At 37.8% G+C, this 15,841-nt stretch overlaps 1 protein-coding gene across 3 annotated transcripts in view; it reads right to left on the bottom strand.

The window, feature by feature from the left end:
• Positions 1–15,841, bottom strand: part of ASCC3 (activating signal cointegrator 1 complex subunit 3) — a 270,142-nt gene that overhangs the window by 188,419 nt on the left and 65,882 nt on the right. For all 3 annotated transcript variants that reach the window (XM_065681165.1, XM_065681163.1, XM_065681164.1), the window contains 2 exons: positions 12,816–13,016; positions 12,219–12,359 (listed from right to left, as the gene is read on the bottom strand). In XM_065681165.1, the coding sequence (XP_065537237.1) occupies positions 12,219–12,359; positions 12,816–13,016 (342 nt within the window). The remainder of the gene's footprint in view (positions 1–12,218; positions 12,360–12,815; positions 13,017–15,841) is intronic.

Genomic DNA, 15,841 nt, shown 5'->3' with positions numbered 1-15,841 from the left:
AGTATTAAGTAGGCTCAACATTTCTTTTGAAACAAACAACTTGAGGAGGTCTTTTCTGTGTCTATGAGCTTTATAATCTCTGGATCATTTCTGATTGCCACTTCATGACAGTTTATCTCCTCATATCAAAAAAGATTTGTAGATTTTATTGCATCTAATGCATCCAAAGTTTCTAGAGCAAAGAACCACTCTGTTTCTGGAAACAGACTGGTATCTAAAGTCAGCAGTAGTACAGGAGTTTTCAACAACTGCACGTAAAACACCAATGGCATGGAACTGGAAGCAAGGGTCAATTACAGAAGACTAACATCAGAGTATACAACCACAGTGATGGACAAAAATACCAGAGGAGGAGAAGGAGATTAGACAGTGATGAAGCACCAAGAGATGAGAAAATAAAATAGCATTATCTTGTTTCAAAGGCACTTTAGATTGCACATTCTATGTAATTTTTCAGTGTAAGCACTTCACATAGTTTTCACAAAATGATATGGCAATATGAATGGGATAACAATTGACAACTGTTATTGTCAAATGGAAAAAAAAATGTGTTCTATATACAATTTCTCTTCAAATGCAGTACAACACAATAGCCTGAGAATTGTTATTGAGGAAGAAGAGCTGTTAATATTCCGAATTTAAAAAAAAAAATCATAATTCTTGGTCACTCATTTTTGTATGAGTATGGTGACATGCATGGTAAGATGACATCGCTGTATTCAATAGAGGATACTGAGAAATAAAGTTCCTATAGATTCTGTTTGATATATTCCTTAGTAATCAAGAAATTTTGAAGACTACTTTACCAACACAGACAGTTTAGAAATAGAAATATTTTTGTGCAAAATAAAGTTTTGGGATGAACCAGAAATGCAACAGTTTTCCATGTTCTAATTTCATAAAGTAATGTAATTTCATACATTTTAGCATTATATATGTGACCAAAAGGCCAACCTACTTGCAATTAAGGGCATGTTGCAAAGCCTACAATAATTTCAGGCTAGGAGGTCTTCGTAGCACACAATTTAATTAAATTTCATGCAAGTAATGCTTGAAAGTGTTCGTTTATAACTGCTCCCTAGAAGAGCACTCCTATCAAAACCTGTGAAATAGATAGCAAGGATGCCAAGAAAAATGGTAGTGAAAAAAAACAAAACACACACCACCAAATCCTGCTTACAAAATTTTTCTTTTATACAGAGTCCTTTTTATTTAAGAACTAGCCATTCAAAGTACATAGCAGAGCATCATAGAACATAATGGGCTAAAAATTAACAAAATTTATATATTTCCATTTCCATAGGAAAAGTAGCAAGAATCAAGTTCACTACTTGCTTTTACCTAGAAGCATCTTTGTATCTTATTAAAGCACAGGAAATGAGAAACAGTGTATGAAAAAAAAGAAAGCTGTAGAATGAAACAGAAGGCACCTCAAGTTTATAGCCTTCTTTTGCTTCAAATAGTTCCAGACTTGATTAGTTTTATATTGCAGATAAGAACTTAAGAAAAAAAGCATTATTCCACTTTATTAGTATCAGATTCCAATACAGAATAAAGCCTTCATGACTTAATATTAGAGTCTATCAGCTGACAGAATCTATCAGACTGATCATCCGTATTACTCAAAGGTCCCAATGCCATTTGCTGTTCTCAGAACTACTTGCCCTATTCAGCTCTGATGCTTCTGTGGTCTTTGTTTCCCTTCTCACTTCTGCCTTGCCATCACAAGTACAATTAATCAGCTAATCTTCGAGATGTCAAAAAACACTCAGTCCTTCAGGCTATTTCCTCTGCTCAAGAAAAGCATTCTGTTCAGTAATCAGACAAATGTATTTGCCAATGCAAATGCAGCTTACACAAATTCTCTTTTCATTTGCAACACTGGTGTTTTCAAAAACACTATCAGTACTGTTGTATTACTCATGCTTTTCAATAAAAATTGCCCTTTTATTCTAAGCTACTTTTATTTCCAGTATAAATAGCTAACTAAAGTTAAAAAGAAGAATAACCAGCTAATAAAATTTGTGATAAGCTAATAAAACGTTTTGCTTGGATTTGAAATACCAAAAGTAACATTTAAAGGAAAGCAATAACTTTATTTTAGAAGAGTCCAGAACTAATACTAGCTGTGTTGCATTGACCTTAGTAGCTGCCAGATGCCCAGCCAGCCCTCACTTCTCCTCAACTGGACAGGGAGAGAAAATAAGATGGAAAAGCCCATAGGTCGTGATTAGCACTGGGAGGTAATCTACCAATTACTGTCACAAACAGACTTGATTTGGGGAAAATTAATTTGATTTATTACATATTAAAAATACAGTACAATAGTGAGGAAACAAAGACAAAACCTAAACACCCCTTCCCTCCTAGTCCTCCTTCCTCCCAGGCTCAACTTTGCTGCTCTGTTCCCAGTCCCTTTCCCTCCTTGGGGATGCAGGATGCAGTCAGTCCATAACCCTACATCTCTGCTGTTCCTTCCCCCCATTCCAACATGGGGTCCCTCTCACAAATAGCTCTTCACAAACTGCACTAACATGGGCCCTTCCATGGGATGCAGTTCCTGCCATGAGCATCCTCCTGCATGAGCTCTCCATGGGCTAGTTTTCTCTGGGGGTCCATCCACTTGCTGTGGTGTGGGGCCCTCCCAAGGCTGCAGTGGCAGTGCATGGCTCCACAATGACCTCTTCCATAGGCTGCTGGGGAATCTCTGCTGTGGTGCCTGGAGTACCTTCTCCCCTCCTTCTGCTCTGACCCTGGTGTCTGAAGGGTTGCTTTTCACACTTTTGCCCTCAATACCCTTTCTCAACTCCTGCACAGTGGTTTTGCCCCTTCTTAACTATGCGTATTAGAATCACCACCATCTTGGCTGCAGAGCTCAGCCATACCCTGTGGTGAGGCTGCTGGAGCTGGCTGGAACTGGCCATGTCTGGCACCTGCCACTGCCTGGGCACGGACATCCCAAAAATGAGCACATGGTGCTCATAAGGTGATGAAAAGACACTGCTTACTTATTGCTGTAGGTATTTTTCTCCTTAATTGAGATCTTGGAAATCATTCACATTTTTAAGCTGCTCAATGTGCTCAGTACTTGGCAAATGAAAGTGATATCACTTCTAAAATCTACAGCTTTGAAAGATGGTTTCTTAGCAAAATATTAAAATAGTTTTTACATAAACCGTGAGCAACATTAAGAATCAACTCGGAAAGCAACGTGACTTTAACTTATACAGGCTAACAAGCAGAGAATAGATACGACAGCTAGTTGCCCATTTTCTAACTGACAATGCAAAACAGGTTTAGCAGGACTTACTTAGCACCACCAGCCCCGCAACCATCACCTATTTTTCCTCAAACTGAGCTGCATGGATAAAACGTCTAATCTTTCACTTCGTGCCTCTGCGTATTTCTTTGCATATTGATGAAGGGCACTACAGAAAACAAATTTACACTTTGACTTATTTGAGCATCTAGGAATTTGTCAGAATTGTGAAACTATAAAAGTTTATTAAGGCAGTTTAAAAGAAAATCAATAGGTTAATGCTATTCTAGGTTTCCCACTTCCGATCTGTGTTAAGAAGAAATGTTTAAGAGCATTTTAGGTTGAAAGCAGACTAAGGTCAGATACGTTTGCTTCCGATACCCCTTTCTTTAATCAGACATGCAACTGATTTTTATCAAATCCAGAACAGAAAAAAAGACAGACGTATTTGGAGGCCTGAAGAAACCTTAAAGGTTTAGAATTGTCTGTTTCTGTAAAGGTTGTTAGACCCACAGTGACAGGCACAGCCTTGCAGTTCAGTAAATGTATAAATCTCTTCGTGTGGGCCTTGGAATACTTTAGCTCTATGTAAAAACTACAGAAAATCCAGTAGCACATTTTAAACAAATAATCTTGCTTTCTGTATAAACAGTTTTTTGATCAAGAACAACAAAAATGGAATTACTTCCCTCTATTGAAAAAAAATGAAATCTGTATTCCAGAAAAACATACCAAATAAGTATTCAATCGTTCAGAAGTGGCAGAATCAAGACTATTCACACAATAATAGTTTGATTCATTTCCCCGTAATATTTATTTAAAAGACAATAAATTTCCTTCTTTGGCTCTCTGAATCCCTTTAACTCCAAGAATATGAGAAAGAAGGAACAAAGAGATACAGAGGTTTATAAAGCTGGGGAAATTAGCCTGCTTTCAAAATTTGATCAGATTTGTTTTCAACTACGATGTAATTTCGGCAACACAGAAATCGCTGATAATCTAGCCTTAACACCAAGATATATCTATAGCGAGCGAGACTCATGACAATCTAAGAGTCTTCAGTGCAGAGCAAGAAACGGAGCACTAATAAATGAAATTTTGCTTATATCTGCAGCTCTGAGGCACAAAGTAAAGAAAAAACATGACAGAAAATTTATTTCAGCTTTAAAATGTCAGCCCCATTTATGTATATTTATTTGAATTAGGAGGCAAGCTGTTGACAAGGATTGTAGTGTAACATCTCATGCAAAACTGCTGAGGTATAAGTTCTTTAACAGGATGATTTGAAAAATTATTTTAAAATTAAAATTTTGATAAATTTTCACTGTATTATGCCAAGGATCTTAACTTTCTTTAATGTTATTTCTGTATAAAGCATTAAGAAGAAATTATCTCCTAGATGGTTTTTGATGCCCACTGCTTTTAAAAGTTTCTAATTGTTAGGGCCAGAAAGCACTTCTATATCTTCCTAAAGGCGATCATGCTACTCACCAGCTTACAATTCACTATGCCCAGTGCAGGGCAGTGTCTTCGGACTTGGTGAGTAGATTATAAATCTATACTGCTCCGATCCCGGTTTTATTCTTCAAACTTTCAAAAGATAACTATTACCAGTATATGTGTTGGAAACACAAGGTCAAAAATAACTGATCTGAAAGCCCACAAGTTGATTTTGATGTTACATCATTTTCTAGACTGTATAAAACAAAGACTGAGTGGCTATAATATGCACATTCAAAAAAGTCCACAAGGACAAACACCCAAATAATCCACTGTCTTCTAACAAAACATTTCACATTATCTCAAATGCTACCCAGCAAAATAGACAATTTATTATTTTGAATATTATCCATCTAAACATTAACATACCAAAACCAACTTAACTAAACAACAGATAATTAAGTATGCTTAATGTCATTGTGGGTTACATGATATCTAAATATCAGAGTTTCCTAGATAATAGTATGTCAGTAAACAAACATGCTGAGAATAGAGCTAATGTTTTTCCTATCAACTGTAGGGAAATTAACTTCCTCTGATTGTTTTTTAATGAGAAAAGAAAAAGTTAATGTATCATTATTTAGACTATGAAAAAGCTTTAATAACATAACATAAACTCTTTACAAGAACCAGCACAACAGGTAGAATCATCGAATAGTTAGGGTTGGAAAGAAACTTAAGACCATCTAGTACCAAACCCCCTGCCATGGGAAGGCACACTTCACACTAAACCATCCCACCCAACCTGGCCTTGAACACTGCCAAAGATGGAGCACTCACAACCTCCCTGGGCAACCCATTCCAGTGCCTCACCACCCTGACAGGAAAGAACTTCCTCCCTATATCCAATCTAAACTTCCCCTGTTTCAGTTTTAACCTGTTACCCCTTGTCCTGTCACTACAGTCCCTGACAAAGAGTCCCTCCCCAGCATCCCTATAAGCCCCGTTCAGATATTGGAAGGCTACTGTGAGGTCTCCACCTAGCCTTCGCTTCTCCAGGCTGAACAGCCCCAACTTTCTCAGCCTATCTTCATACGGGAGGTGCTCCAGTCCCCTGATCATCCTCGTGGCCCTCCTCTGGACTTGTTCCAACAGTTCCATGTCCTTTTTATGTTAAGGACACCAGAACAGTACACAGTACTCCAAGTGAGGTCTCAGAGATCAGATTAGAGGGGCAGGATCACCTCCTTTGACCTGCTGGTCACTCTCCTTTTGATGCAGCCCAGGATACGGTTGGCTTTCTGGGCTGTGAGTGCACACTGCCGGCTCATGTTCATTTTCTCATCAACCACCATCCCCAAGTCCTTCTTCACAGGGCTGCTCTGAATCTCTTCTCTGCCAGCCTGTAGCTGTGCCTGGGATTGCTCCGACCCAGGTGTAGGACCTTGCACTTGTCGTGGTTAAATTTCATAGGGTTGGCAGCAGCCCACCTCACAAGCATGCCCTCTGGATGGCATCCCTTCCCTCCAGTGTATCAACCGAACCACACAGCTTGGTGTCATTGGCAAATTTGCTGAGGGCGCACTCAATCCCACTGTCCATATCACTGGCAAAGACGTTGAACAAGACCGGTCCCGACACCGATCCCTGAGGGACACCACTCGTTACTGGTCTCCAGCTGGACATCGAGCCATTGACTACAACTCTTTGTGTGCGGCCATCCAGCCAGTTCTTTATCCAGTGAGTGGTCCATCTATCAAATTGATGTCTCTCCAATTTAGAGACAAGGATGTCACGCGGGACAGTGTAGAACACTCTGCACAAGTCCAGGTAGATGACGTCAACTACCCTACCCCTGTCCATCAGTTATATAGCCCGATCATAGAAGACCACCAAACTGACCAGGCATGATTTCCCCTTAGTGAAGCCATGCAGGCTGTCACCAAGCACCTTCTTGTTTTTCATATGCCTTAGCATGACTTCCAGGAGAATCTGCTCCAAGATTTTGCTGGGCAAACTTGTTTGTAACAAGTTTATTTTCTTCTGCTTACAGGTTAAGTGAAGCATTTATTTTTGTACAAATTATTTGGTAATGATCCCTGGATCTGTTCTGTCTGAAACATTAAGGTGATAGGTTAAGTACTTACACTTGCTCCTTTTCACAAAGACATGAAGGAAGATTGGGTCTCACAGTTTTAACATGCATCTCGCATCTTGAGACACAGCTTAAATAGTAGCTTTGGCTTTCTCCGCACAAGATGAAGGGAGCAAGTTCGAAGATCAACCGAAGAGTCAATATAACGAGTATTTTTATTTTTAAGGGAGTTTCATTATTGATAAAATTAGAAGCAACTTTTTTTGAAAAGCTTGGCTTCTGAAGTACGTGTTGGAACCATTGTACTGTAAATGAATTTTCAAAGTATAGTATGGAATAACATGAAGTAAAATCATCTTATGTATAATACCATATAAGTATGGAGCAGCAGGAGACATGGATGCTTTCTGGATGAATATAAGTAACAGAGAAATTAGAATGAGAAAAGGATGCTGAAGAGAGACTCTTCATTAGGGACTGTAGTGATAGGACAAGGGGGTAATGGGTTAAAGCTTAAACAGGGGAAGTTTAGACTGGATATAAGGAAGAAGTTCTTTACTGTGAGGGTAGTCAGGCACTGGAATGGGTTGCCCAGGGAAGCTGTGAATGCTCCATCCCTGGCGGTGTTCAGGGCGGGGTTGGACAGAGCCTTGGGTGGGATGGTTTAGCGTGAGGTGTCCCTGCCCATGGCAGGGGGGTTTGGAACTAGATGATCTTAAAGGTCCTTTCCAACCCTAACTATTCTATGATTCTATAACAGCATGGAAGGCACAGAGTTATTGCTGAAAAATATTTGTAGCAAAAGTAACAACAAGCAGACTCCACTGTACATGAATGGTGGATTCCTGAGAAGTGCGACAGTTGGCAATTTGTCAGATAAAGCAATTTTTCCTCATTAGAACAAGCATAACAGGTGCATGTAATAACTTACAAAATACACATACTTAAATACACACATTCCAAGTATAAAGGATGAAGCATGCAGGACAGAAAGGAAGGAGAAAATTGTCAGGACTGTCACTGAAGTGCTACTTTTAATATCTGACAATCACCTTATTTTTACATCTTTCGTTACGACTGACTTGATTCACCTGAGGGTGAAAATGAAGGTGCCGAAAGTGTAAGTGCTCAGAAAAGAGGCAGAAGACAACTGTCACAGAAGATTTATATCTGGCCTTCGGTTTCCTTGAAGAATCAGCTGAGATCTTTTGAAACAGTAATCCAACCTGAAATGCCTGCATCTACTTCAACTGATGATCCTACTACTGCCTTTTATCCTCCATACTATACATACAATCTCTATTGAAATTGTGTACATGTAGCCAACTTCTATAATGTTAATTCTTATAGGGAAAACTGCTTCACACTTAAGCAGAGGCACTTCATTTGCGACACTAGTAAAGGCTAGAAAGCAGGGTAATGATTGGCAAAGCAACTCTGAAACTATAAATAAAGCAGCAACACCTATCAGAGTATTCATGTTTGAGAAAGGTACACGTTAGAAAGTTTTGAAGCAAGAATCAATTTAATATAGGGTAAAAAGCAATGAAAGAACCCAGCTTGGATGAGGTGGTTTAATTGCACAATTGATGAAAAAAAGCTTGAGTTTTTATAGGAAATAATACATGCAAAGAACAACAGGCAAAATCCAGCACAAGTGTCCTTTCCTCAGTTTATAATAAGGCTACATATTTTCTGTGCACTTTGATAAGCAGCAATAAAACAAAGCCCACTGCTGGGCTTCAGAGCCTATAAGAACAGCAGCAGCAATTACTCTTGGATTTGTGTTCCCTCTCTTCCGCACCTCCTACAATTCTCATTAATCCTAAAGGAAGGAAGACTGACTAGCTGCAATAACCAAAAGGAAACAAAAATGAGTATATGACAGTCCAAGAATTTTTGGTCTTGATATATAATTTCTTTTTAGCCTTTCAGATGTTTTGAAGAGCAAAGAAGCAAAGCTATTATCAATGCTTTAATTGTAGTTCCTTTGAAAATCTAGGAACTAAATTTTGGGTCACAAATAACATAATGGTTTCCAAATTTTTCCTTTTCTGGAAACCATTTTTCATTCCATCTCCATGCCCCCACCCCAATTTAGGAACAACAAATACACCACATTTCACAATAATGTTTCTATCCTATGAGGTACATACAAAACTGTAGAAATCCTTTAAAGGTGAGTAATAAGTTTCAATGCTATGAAAAAAACTGATTTTTACCTGGGTCATCCCCTTGCCATTTCCTTCTTGATTCTATGATACATAAATCTACTCTAGCTTCTTCCTCAAAAGAAGATGAGAAATTCTGCTACTAGTGGTATTTTGGACTCAAACAGGAGAGCATGATGAAGCTTAAATTAATGTTACTCTAAATTAACACTTTGTATATATTAATAATTTCCCATTACTACAGCAATAAAATGTCAACTTTGCAAACTATTTTCCACACACATTTCTTAATAATGCCTGAAATGTTGTTTTGGGTTTTTTTTTTTTTTCTACTTTTTAATTTTATTTCCCTTCTTCTTTACTGGATGTAAGCAGTTTTAGTGATGAGGTGTTTATAGATTACATTGCAAGCTAGGAGAGCAAGAGAAAACAGCATTTTTCCATTCTATGTTCATTCTGTTCACATAAATTTGTAGTTAGATTCAGAGCATGCTTTTCCACTGTCACTTCCGCTTTGGCAGTGATGTTGCTGTTACTCATTGGTATTGGTTTGTTATTTATTGCTTACCATAGCATGGTGACTGTATGCATCAATATGTATGCACACGTCTTCTAATAAAATAAGACTGCTATCCAGGACATCATACTAGATTACTGCAGTGGTCCTCTTTATTTTTAATTACATATAGACGTCTTGTCTAGTTTTCTCTATTCTTATAAAAATATAAAATATATCAAAAGCTAAAACTGAAAAAATGTAACTCATCTGAATCAATAATTACTACAAGTTACATTTATAAATGCTCAGATCAATAATGCAACCAAATGTTAGCATGTCTCTTGGACGAAGCAGGAGGAGGAAGGGTAATTAGAAGGATCTCTACATAACAACAGATATAAAAGTATCTCAATATTCTGGAAAAATGGTATTTCACTAACAGAAACAGCATTTGTCTGAATTAAATGTGACAGGAAGTATCTGCTAAAACACAAAAATCTCCATCCGTGCAATACTGTTTATGAGGTTAAAAAACCAAACTTTATTTCTAGGAACATTCAAATCACAGAATCACAGAATCACAGAATCCCAAGGGTTGGAAGGGACCTAAAAAGATCATCTAGTCCAACCCCCCTGCAAGAGCAGGGTAACCTACAGTACATCACACAGGAACTTGTCCAGGCGGGCCTTGAATATCTCCAGTGTAGGAGACTCCACAACCCCCCTGGGCAACCTGTTCCAGTGCTCTGTCACTCTTACAGTAAAGAAGTTCTTCCTGATGTTAACGTGGAACTTCCTATGCTCCAGTTTACACCCATTGCCCCTTGTCCTATCACTGGATATCACTGAAAAAAGCCTAGCTCCATCATCCTGACACCTACCCTTTACATATTTGTAAACATTGATGAGGTCACCCCTCAGTCTCCTCTTCTCCAAGCTAAAGAGACCCAGCTCCCTCAGCCTCTCCTCATAAGGGAGATGTTCCACTCCCTTAATCATCTTTGTGGCTCTGCGCTGGACTCCTTCAAGCAATTCCCTGTCCTTCTTGAATTGAGGGGCCCAGAACTGGACACAATATTCCAGATGCGGCCTCACCAAGGCTGAGTAGAGGGGGAGGAGAACCTCTCTTGACCTACTAACCACTCCCTTTCTAATGCACCCTAAGATGCCATTTGCCTTCTTGGCCACAAGAGCACATTGCTGGCTCATGGTCATCCTCCTATCCACCAGGACCCCCAGGTCCCTTTCCCCTTCACTACTTTCCAGCAGGTCAACCCCCAACCTGTACTGGTACATGGGGTTGTTCTTCCCCAGATGCAAGACTCTACACTTGCCCTTGTTAAATTTCATCAAGTTTCTCCCCGCCCAACTCTCCAGCCTGTCCAGGTCTCGCTGAATGGCAGCACAGTCCTCTGGTGTGTCAGCCACTCCTCCCAGTTTTGTGTCATCAGCAAACTTGCTGAGGGTGCACTCAGTTCCCTCATCCAGGTCATTGATGAAAATATTAAACAACACCGGTCCCAGCACCGACCCCTGAGGAACTCCACTAGTCACAGACCTCCAGCTAGATTCTGCGCCATTGACCACAACTCTCTGCCTTCTTCCTTTCAACCAGTTCTCGATCCACCTCACTACTTGATCGTCAAGCCCACACTTCCTTAGCTTATCTATGAGGATGCTGTGGGAGACAGTATCAAATGCCTTACTGAAATCAAGAAAAACTACATCTACCGCTCTACCATCATCCCTCCACCTAGTCACTTCCTCATAGAAGGCTATAAGGTTGGTCATACATGACTTCCCCCTCATAAAACCATGTTGGCTGTTCTTAATGACCCCCTCATCCTTGATATGCCTAGTGATGGAGTCAAGAATAAGTTGTTCCATCACCTTTCCAGGGATGGAGGTAAGGCTGACCGGTCTATAATTACCCGGGTCCTCCTTCTTGCCCTTCTTATAGATTGGTGTGACCTTTGCCATCCGCCAATCCTCAGGCACCTCGCCCGTTTCCCACGACTTACCAAAGATGATGGAAAGTGGCCTAGCAATGACCTCCGCCAGCTCCCTCAGCACCCGTGGGTGCATTCCATCCGGACCCATCGATTTACAGATGTCCAGATTGCATAGCTGATGTTGAGCCTAGTGAGGTCTTATACTTTCCTATTTGTCCTTATAAAGCAAAAGTAAGATCATCCATTAACAGGAACCTACAGCTTTTTTTTTTTTTCCTTTTTTAAGGTAGTAAGCATTATTTGACATATTTGCAACAATGTTACAGAATTTCAAATTTATTTAGAATTTACTATTTGCAGACCAGACCTTAACTTTCTAAAGATGGTTATTATCATGGAATGCCAAATCTGAAATCATGAATGTTAGGTTCTTGCAAATACATACATACTTGGTTTATAACCCTGGAAGGGTAAAAGCACAACCCACTAAGGTTCACAAGCTAGAAATCAGGTGACATTTTATAGGAAGGTTATACCTTGAAGTGGGATACCATAAGTCCAAATGGGAGAAACCAAAAAGTTTAATAAGCTCACTGCTTAAGATATTTCAAATGTATTGGTGCTTTAGCCATTTCAAATGGAAAGTCACATTTTGGAACATAACCAGCATAACTACAGACTCAATAAGGAGATTTCAGCTGCTTCACCAATACTTCAACAAGGAGTTTGAAGAAAAGACAAGTGTACCTATGGAGAGGTATGAACACGCACACAGAACAGTATTTTAAAATATTAAGCATACCTGTGTCCGCAGAATTTCACCTTTTGACAGCTGCATATCACCAGTCAACTCTTTCACAGTAATGCCTAGTGGTTCCAGACGCTTGCTGAAGTAATTTGTCATTTCTGCTGCCAAAGCCTTCATAGGAGCAACATACACAATCTGCACCAAAAGGACACTCGTTTGATAAATGAGCAAACCTCACAATGTTGTTTGTTTCATGGCAACCATTACAAATCACAATTTATTGTGAAATACGATGCCAGGCGCTTACAGTGAAAAATCTTAATAGTGATATATGAAAAGTAGTTATCTTTCTTGGATAAGTGTGCAGATGTTTAAAGGACAATGGATTTTGTTTATATAGCCTCATCACTTTGAAAATTGGTTCTGCATCAAAGCTAAATGCATTTTCATAGCCTTTTACTCACATAATAAGATTTTTAGAACACAAATAAGAATAGCTTTAGCAATAATGAAGTAAATCAAAACCAGCCTTTTTAAGTTGGAAAAGTGCAATACCCTTTAAAACCTCCTGATTTAATATTTCATGTATAACATAAAATGGGTTTTACCTTACAAGTTAAAAAGCTGTTACTTGGTTCATTAAACTCGTACCTTAAACTCATCCTTTTTGATAACGCCATGCTGAACATGCTGGCGGATTTCATGAAGGACTGTCAGCATGGCAATGTTAGTCTTCCCAGCTCCAGTGGGGGCACAGATTAGCATGTTCTCATTCGTGTTGTAGGCAGTCTCAAAAACTATAGATTGGATTCGGTTCAGTCTTTTCATGCCTTTAAAAGCAAGTTGTCCAATCTGTTAAAACAAACAGCACACATTTTTTTATTTCATATATATGTCTACGTGTATGACTCTATACATATAGCAATCATAAGAAAAAGAATATGTTGTAAAAAAACTAAGGATGCCTGTTGAAATATTTAATGTTCCAAAGTTCTTACTCTGAGGCTACCACTCCCCCCAAACCCTCAAATATTGAATCTGTAAGGAAAACAAAATATAGCAGGATAACATCTGTTAAAATTAATCAAAATCTTTAGTCACATTCTATTTCAGCATTTGTTTTTAATCAAGAGTGTGACCAAAAGTAATATACAGTAAAATAATGACCTGTTAATAATTAAATGTCAATAAATCAGCAATAATCAGTTTAGAAGAATATACATCTTTAAATCTAAGATGACAAACTACAACTACTCTAATGGAAGAAATAGCAGGAACCTGGTGAAGAAATGGACAATTAAAGTATTTATGATTAATTTTGCACAACGAGGTTTAAAGATGCAAACACACACAAATTCAGTAACAACCTCCTCTGCTTGTGAAAAAAAATCTTCATCCTGCAATTGTTCATGTTCAGAACTTCCCCCAACGATATTTACAACAAACTGCAGCCTCTAAAAGTAATACAAGCTTGTATCTGTAGTCCCAAATAATCTTTGAGAATGTTTAAAAAAATTAAATTATACCGTTAACACAGGAAATTAATAGTTATTATAGCTTAATGCTTGTTTGTACTTTAAAACACAAATAATGGATTATAAAAATACTTAAGTTCCTCTCTGTGCCTATGAAAAATGAGATTTTCACCAAGAAAGAATTGCTGTAGACAGTTACAATTTCAGCATCTGAACATTCTAAGACTTTTTCAACTGAAGAACAAAGGTCTCAGATATATAATTAATTTTCTAATAAACTTACTTTTGCTCAGTTACTTTCCACAAACACTTAAAAGAGACTGCAGAACACAAATTCTTTCCTTTCTACAGACTGAATAACCTGCACTGCTTCCACTAGTTATCATGAAAAGTAACTTAGTGATATTTTGATGATTATAATTTCTATTTTAATTGTAGGAAACCACGAATGTACAAATTCACTGTAAAGAACAGTCCTGAAAGCACCTTCTGAAGATCTCCCTTTCCATTACTCTGGGCACTTTAGTTAATTTGCAGTCATTTGCTATGGTAATAGCCTCTCCAATGCTAATTATATTATTTCCAATTCTTTTCAATACTAACCAAATTATTTGAGCAGCACCCAATTCATGACTATATCAAGTAATGCAAGCTTAAGAATGAGGGCTTTATTGGCTACTGAAATCAACTATTTTAACTATGTGACAAACAGCATTAGGTCTGTCCTTTTGCTGCAGCTCCTTCGAAGTAGTCTCATGTGAGAGGCTGAGATGCAAGTTACAAATTCAGGTTAATACACCATTTTCACAATATATGAAAACAGTATTCTTAAATGTAGAGGCATGATGTACTTAATAATTGGCCAACTCTAGTTTTATACTAGAGAACTTTAAATACTAAAAAAAAGCACTCATTGATATAAAAGTCAATGAAAACGCTATGCAAGCAACACAGTCTTTCTTTTTGGAAAATGTGCTTTTCAGTTTAGGAGTACCTTTCTCTTAGCAAAGCCTTCCAGTTGAAAACGTCTTGTGCAACACTGAAAAACCAAGTTCAATTCAAATAATGGATTTAATCTATATTTACAGGACTGAAACATCTCAAATATATTCAAATACGTATTCTATACTGTTAAGTTTCTTCAGTGAAGAAAAAAAAATATCTACTTTAAGTACTTAAATGTCTAAATTTCAGGATTACAACAGTTTCAATGTTAATGTTCTTTCACAGTTTATTCAGCTTGCAAGACTGCAGGAAAAAGCTGTTTTTCTTTCTTTTTTTTTTTTGTTTTCCTTATTTTTTCACTAAGTTTTGTATACATAATGTTTACTTAGTGTGTTATCTTCAAAATTCATTTCAGCTTCATGAATGACACTATTATAAAGTGTTAATGGGTTTCTTGGAGACGTGCTGACTACATTAGTGCTATCAGGGTTCAGTCAGTTATTTTTATGGCCTCTTTAGTCATTTTAGGATTCCAATTTGCCTGTTACTTCATTTTGAGATTTCTTGACAGAACTTTGAAAATGGTTGTAATTTTCCTTTTCCCTCACATTCCATCCAATTGGTTTTAGAGGCTATTATAAACATTGTGAAGTTCACACCTACAAACACTGTATTTATAATAAAGAATCTACAGAAAGAAACTCACAAACACAACTAATGATTACAGAATTGAACTAACAAAACACTGCACAATTCATATGTTAGTTAAGCAGCTTTTAAACAACACCAGAAACAGTTGTCTAAATGGAGCGTGGTGTTAAGTACCTTCAAAAAATAACAAGAATTTTTCAGTCATATAGTTGAACATGCATGGCTTTATGTATACAGGTCTCTTTACAGTTGTGTGATTGTTAATACCCTTAAAGAAATCTTTAAGTGTTTTCTTAAACTACTGCCTCTAGGAATATATTATTCCAGCTTCTTTTAATCTTTAAGCGGGTAGTGTAAGACATCTTTTTACCTCTCCGTTTGGAAGAAATTGCATACACTATAGCCCCGGAACATGCAATTGTTAAAAAAAAAAAAAATGTTTAGATAAATAAAAATTATATCCTACTCTCTTCCTACTGGAAAGTAGTAATGCCATAGCTTAAGACTGACTTGGTAAGCAGCAATAAATAAACAGACATTCCAGAACAAAAGCTGTATAACAGCTTATCAGAGGAAGCTTGTTTTCTGGAAAGATACTAAGCCTAC

The sequence above is a fragment of the Lathamus discolor genome, chromosome 5 (genome assembly GCF_037157495.1).
Source record: "Lathamus discolor isolate bLatDis1 chromosome 5, bLatDis1.hap1, whole genome shotgun sequence".
NCBI lineage: Eukaryota > Metazoa > Chordata > Aves > Psittaciformes > Psittacidae > Lathamus > Lathamus discolor.
The sequence above is the reverse complement of the archived record's forward strand: the minus strand, read 5'-3'. Positions and strand labels throughout refer to the sequence as shown.